At 40.2% G+C, this 6,307-nt stretch overlaps 1 protein-coding gene across 1 annotated transcript in view; it reads left to right on the forward strand.

Moving 5' to 3' along the window:
* Positions 1-4,587, forward strand: part of LOC107717609 (dapper homolog 3-like) — a 9,728-nt gene extending 5,141 nt beyond the window's left edge. The window contains exons 2-4 of the mRNA XM_016524416.1: positions 1,642-1,777; positions 2,360-2,452; positions 3,115-4,587. Of these exons, the coding sequence (XP_016379902.1) occupies positions 1,642-1,777; positions 2,360-2,452; positions 3,115-4,463 (1,578 nt within the window). The 3' untranslated portion in view covers positions 4,464-4,587. The remainder of the gene's footprint in view (positions 1-1,641; positions 1,778-2,359; positions 2,453-3,114) is intronic.
* Positions 4,588-6,307: the final 1,720 nt, after the last annotated feature.

The raw sequence follows: 6,307 nt of genomic DNA on the forward strand, positions 1-6,307 counted from the left end.
CGTGAACATTTGGGCAGCGTTATGCAAATCTTCCCACATTGTGACGTAGACATGTGGGGGCGTGTTTAAACAAGGCGTTTTAGGAGGGAGTGGACGAGTCTTAACTTTGAAAAAGAATATCTCTTTGGGTTTGAGACTTTAGTCTTTGCAACTTTAAGGATCTAATCTATGCACGAACAGCTTGTAACACTCCAAAGAGAAAGGAAAACTTGAAATCGCATCATATGACCCCTTTAACTTAGCTCTGATGCATTTGTCCAATGTCCAAATAGAATTTCAGAGAGGCTTCTGCTTTTTGAAATCCAATTTGCTGTATTCCCACTTGATTTTAAACTGACTCGGCTCTTTCCAAACCCTTAAAATGAATCTAACGAAGTCTTATCTTCAAATGCTCCTCTTTCTCTAGTGAGTAGGTTCCCTTAGGCCTACTAACAGATGGAAAATTGGATAATGTAGAGAATAAAACATTAAAAGTTGATAGACTTGATATCATACTTTTCACACATGTACAGAATCAACGGTCAAACCGATTACTGGTATTAGTACTGACTAGACGGTGGTGCAATCGCCTACACAATAATGTGTAAACAATAATTTCCTATTATGGAAAATAAGTAGAGAAAAACAGTGAACTGTAAATAGAGAAAGCGGTTACAATAATAACCCAAGTCAAACCACCTTTGCGTCATAGACCAGCAAAATATAACAAAAAACCCAAAATACACTTTGAGTGGTGATTTAGGCCAGGTGTGGAGCATACTGTGATGCCTAGACAAAATCTAGACAAACTAAACCATGAACAAAACTAAAATAAACCCCAGACACAGACGTCATTAAACACAGGTTCACTTGTGCCATGGTGCCAACCACAATGTGTTTTAATAGTTGAATTATTAGTTGCCGAGAGCATGAAACTAGGTCCAGAAACAAATCCAGAACCACAGGATCAAAAAATAGTGTACGCAACAGTATCTGTCCTGTCTTTGGTAAATTATTGATGTTCCAGGTTTGGTGCATTTGTCGTTGGCTTACATAACTACTGGCAGTGGCGTGCATGAGCACACTCGACATGGGTTATGTGCACACAAAAACACATGTGCTACATGCTTGAAGCTGTCTATCCAGGCCATCTTACATATGTTTGTTGTCACACAAATTATGATTATTCTAATGTAAATGTATGACACATCATCACTATTTTTCATTTATACAAGAAACCAGTTTGTGGGGCTGTAATATCACTGATTTCCGACCTTTTCAAATATTAAAGATTTAACAATGTTTTATGCAGTGAGGGTGAGGTGGAGTAACAGCAATCTGGGACATAAGTTAATATGGTTCCTTAAGCACAAAAAATGTCTCCTGTTATGCTGATGCACCCTATTACTATCCTTTCAGCTAATGTAGAATATTTATGCATGTATTCCTGTTATTGTATTTGTATTTGTATTGTGTTATTGCATTCGTATAGCTCAAACAGTAACACATTACCGCTCCCAATCCCAAGCTTACGGGTTTGATTCTCAGGAAGTGGATGAACTGATAAAATGTATACCTTGATTTCAAAAGTGTCTGCCAAATACATTAATGTAAGTCTTTTCCAGTTGCCCTTAGTACTGATGGTTGTGTCGTTCCCTGCAGAACCGACTCCAGGGCGCCCCCAGCCTGCTGATGCTGGCACTGCAACAGCAGCTCAGTGAGTTGAGATTGGATACAGGACTCACATGTGAGCAGAATAATGAGGAGGATTTGGACAGTCCCAATGTGTCCAGCTCAGGTACTCCACAACCCTATATATCATTTATTCCTCATAGTGTTCTGCAAAACTGTTGGACAATACTGATATCAGATACTTATTTTTTTGTTTTAGCTGAAAATATAATAGATAAGATGGCCAATATTAAATATATAGGCTGCTATATTTTGTTTTGTGTTCTTACTAAAGCTCTGATCTAGAGTTTATATGCTTCAACAGGCATAAGAACATATAAAAGTAGAAATAAATTTTTAAAAAAAACATAAAAACAGTAGAACTGTTAGTATTGGAACTAAAGTATTTTTGTAACCTGGTACAAAAAAAAGAGTATATTCATTTATAAAAATCTAAATTTTATCTGCTTCCAGCACCAGGATGATACTGATCATTTACAGATTTAGTCAGAGATATATTGTGCACACCTAGTTATGCAATGATCTGGCGTTTGTGTTAGGAAATGTGTTGCCATCTTGTAAAGTTATTTAGCGATATTTGGCAAATTGATTACGGAAACATACAGTTCATCCAGATATTGTGAATAAAACAATGAAAGCTAATAATTATTAAATGAAAATAAGATTTCGATTTATCTTGATCCCTCAGGGTTTTATGAGCAAAGTGAAAGTCTGTCTCCTCCACTGCGTTCCTGTTCCTCACCAAACCTCAATGTCTCCTGTCACAGGCCCAGATCTGTGGGTGAGTGTTTCCTTTAATCATATTTTACACCAATTTATTTTTTTTTTTTCAAATCGTGGTCTTTCTTTCTCTCACAGTATAAAAGTGCCTGCAATAAAATGTGGGCCAGGGTTGCCAGGTCTGGTAATCGAAACACCCCAGTGGCCAATCAAAAATAGCCCAAAACTAGCCTATCCCAAAAATCAAAATTCAAAATATACCAGTTCCCTCCCTAAAATACATATTTTACAGCCAGTGTTATCACTATATAGTAGTAATCATAAACATATCCTGTTTTCATAAAGAAGCTCTTAGGAGCTCAAAGGCTCCCTACCAGTGCCCCTCTCTCACAAAACTCATCATCTGGCACAATTGTATCATTGGTAGAATATAAAATGGGTAAAATATTTAAATACAAGCCTTTCAGGCAAATAAAATGTATGTAATATGTCAAACCTTTAACCCTAGGGGAAACAATCCACTCGCAGCAACAGTTTAAAAGTACCCCAATTCCACTGGAAAACTGCAGACTTGGCAACCCTGATATAGCCCTATAGCTGGCTTTGAAGAAGGCAATCCTTTGCAAGGGCATCATCATATCTGAGCATCCTTGATATCAGAAATTTTGTTGTTAAGAAATAGTTTTATTTCTCATAAATTGTGTATTTCTCACCTGCTGACAGATGCCTACATGCTGGACTGGCAGGGTCATATGGAGCCCACAGTACATGCCACCCTGCCCCGCTCTTTTTCTGCCCCGTACCCCCCACTGGAGGGTATTGCCGAGGGAACAGAGGAGGAAGAAGAAGATGAAGAAAGCCCTCAGTGGGTTACAGATCAGATAGCTGATGGGAATGAAAGCCTTACGCCAGAGATGAGCCTCAATTCTGATGCTGAGGCAGATTCTGCATTGAAGATAGATGATGGCCCAACGGAAGAAGACATCCAGCAGGCTATGCGTGTGGAGATGTACATCCTGGGACTACTGCAGCGACGACACCTCAGATCTACAGCAGAACTCAACTCTGATCCCGATCAGTGGCATGAATTACACACATACCCACCTAGTTACCCACAACTTGACCAATCGCAGTGGCAGGAATGGGCAACTCTCTCTGAGGAAGAGAATGAGCGTGAATCCCAAGATGGATATTACATGAACCTTCCCAATGCCCAAGTTGGACCAACCTCCCTAAGCAGTGAGGAGCCAGAATCCTCCTTGGAAATGGATCAGTATGGAATCGAAGAAGTCTACACTAGCAGAAACGACTCCCCTCGGCATCAACCGGTTTATATCGATCGGCGTCCCACAATGTCAGACACCATGAAACCCGACATTCACACATGCTGCAATCACACCTACGTACCTACGTTGTCAACTCCTGAGTCCCGTGAGCAACACCAGCCCATTCCATCCCAAAAGTGGACCCTTCTTCAGTCCCTAGCCAGAAGGAGTCCAGAGAAAAGGTGGACAACTCTAGGAGAGAGACAAACCAAGTCGACCATCTGCTCTCGGTCAGAGGACAGTTGCATCTCTCAAGGATGGACCGCCCAACCGGAGCACAAATACTATACGGTGGGACGGGACATGGGCAGGCATCATAGTGATGAATTTTATCCATCTAATCAGCGGCTCTGGTGCTCCTCGGCAGATCTCAGTCAAGAAGAGGATGAGGGGATATTCAGAGAAGACGTGCACAAATTCAGCCTAAGTCAGTTACCTGGCAAGTGCACCAGTGTTCAGTTCATGGAGCAGGACCTGAGGGTGCAAGAGGCCGCTACTGCACCAACCGATGGGTCCGACTCCAGTCTGAGCGAGACTTTCTCTCCAGGAACCAGTTCAGTGTCCAGTGACTCAGATGAGAGTGGAGGGCTGGTCTGGCCTCAGCAACTGCCCCCTCGCTTGCCCCCGCCCCCCTCTTCTTCACAGAATCCCTCCAATGCTGTGGTCAAGATTAAAGCCTCACATGCGCTCAAAAAGAAGATCATGCGATTTCGTTCAGGCTCTCTCAAACTCATGACCACTGTCTGAGTCTGGCCATGAACATATCTGCCTATTTATATTTTAAAATTCATTTGAGAGCTTTACGTAATATGCTTCTTAAGCTGTGACGTACTGAATAGGGCTGGGACAATAAATCGATGCATCATGATTCGTGGATCGATTCTGAGATTTTCGGAATTCTCTCTCGAATCAATTCTGAGCTTAGTTTTTAACAGCAGATGGTGTTCTAGGCTAGTTTTTAACCGCACACTCAAATGCTCACGAAGAAGAGCGCTTGTGCATTTGGCTGAGTAATGTAAGTGGTTAAATGTACTTGCACATCAGCTTTTATGCTTTTATGATGCGAGATTAATGTAAACACAGCCCACTGTGAACATCCTTGTAATTCGCTTCAACCTTTTTCGAACTGTATGAATGATTATTTTAGGTTCAAATGGTGCGTGTGTAAGGAACTGGAAGCAAGCAGAATACGGCTATTTCTAAAGCATCCAATAACACCATCTGCTGTTAAAAAACTAAGCTCAGAATCGATTCAAGAGAGAATTGCGATGCCTTCGGAAAATCGCAGAATCGATGCAGAATCATTTCTCGATTTGCGATGCATGGATTTATTGTCCCAGCCCTAGTACTGAATACTATTTCCGGGTCCAAGCCTCTACTCAAGTAAGAATACTATCCCAACAGCCATTTATGAGCACTCATTTATGGCACACCTTTAAGCTAAGCTTTTAAAAACTCACGGTGTATAATCTGCAGCCTCACAAAGTTATGGATACCAATATTTTAACGATTTAGAAAAAATGTTTTCAGTATCGAGATTAGGTTAGGATCATGGTTTTTCGGTAGTACTACAGCACACAATGAGTGTATATTAGCACCGAATGTCGTTTGCTTTTGGGATCTGATAGAGAGTTTGGACTCGAAAACTGTAACATGATGTCAAACTTAACCAGATTTACACTTGTTTATAAGTCCATCCTCCAGTAGCATCTTGCTTTCCTGATTTTCACCTCTGGGATTATTGTATCTTTCTTCTTGTTAATAAAAGATTTGATGAGATGCAACCACAAGATACAAAGCAAACCCACTAAGCACACCAAACCCATTACAAGATTATACTATTTTGGATTTAATTGGACTACTGTATGTTCATTGATTAATTCACCCAAAAATGAAGATTCTGTCATCGGTTACTCACCCTCATATCGTTCCAAACCTGTATGACTTTGTTTCTTGTGTGGAACACATTTTGTCCATACAATGGAAGTCAATGGTCACCAAAACTGCTTGTTCACCAACATTCTTCAAAATATTTGTTCTGCATTAATCATAATTAAAGTCATACAGGTTTGAAATGACATGAGGGTGAGTAAATAACAGAATTTAGATTTTTTTTTTTTTTTTGGGTGAACTATCCCTTTAAGAACGACTGCATCTGTAATGTTTATAAATCACTTTCTTCAGCTTCAAGTTCTCAGGCATGCCCATATATCTCTTTCTTTTCAATACTATAGCTATATATTTTAGCTTTCCCCTACTGAATAAAGCCATTTTAAGATCTTTTTTGTTTTCTTGATTATTGACAAGACAGTGAAATAGAGGCAAGAGGCAATGTGGGAAGAGAGAGGTAAACAAGATCAGGAAAGGACCTTGATCCAGGACTTGAACTCAGGCCATCTGAAGAGTGTGGCCCATAAGGCCGTTTTAACACTACGCTGCTTATAATGATGTCACATTGTCCATTGTGTAAGAATGGGAATTTTTTTGCCTGGGAATATTTTATCTCTTAACAAGCATACAGGAATTACTAGGTACTCACAGAGAAATCTGCAGCATGAAGAGGGATATGTGTTCACCTGGAATTGATTCTC

This window comes from Sinocyclocheilus rhinocerous, unplaced genomic scaffold, assembly GCF_001515625.1.
Source record: "Sinocyclocheilus rhinocerous isolate Xijiao unplaced genomic scaffold, SAMN03320098_v1.1 scaffold240, whole genome shotgun sequence".
Taxonomy (NCBI): Eukaryota; Metazoa; Chordata; class Actinopteri; order Cypriniformes; family Cyprinidae; genus Sinocyclocheilus; species Sinocyclocheilus rhinocerous.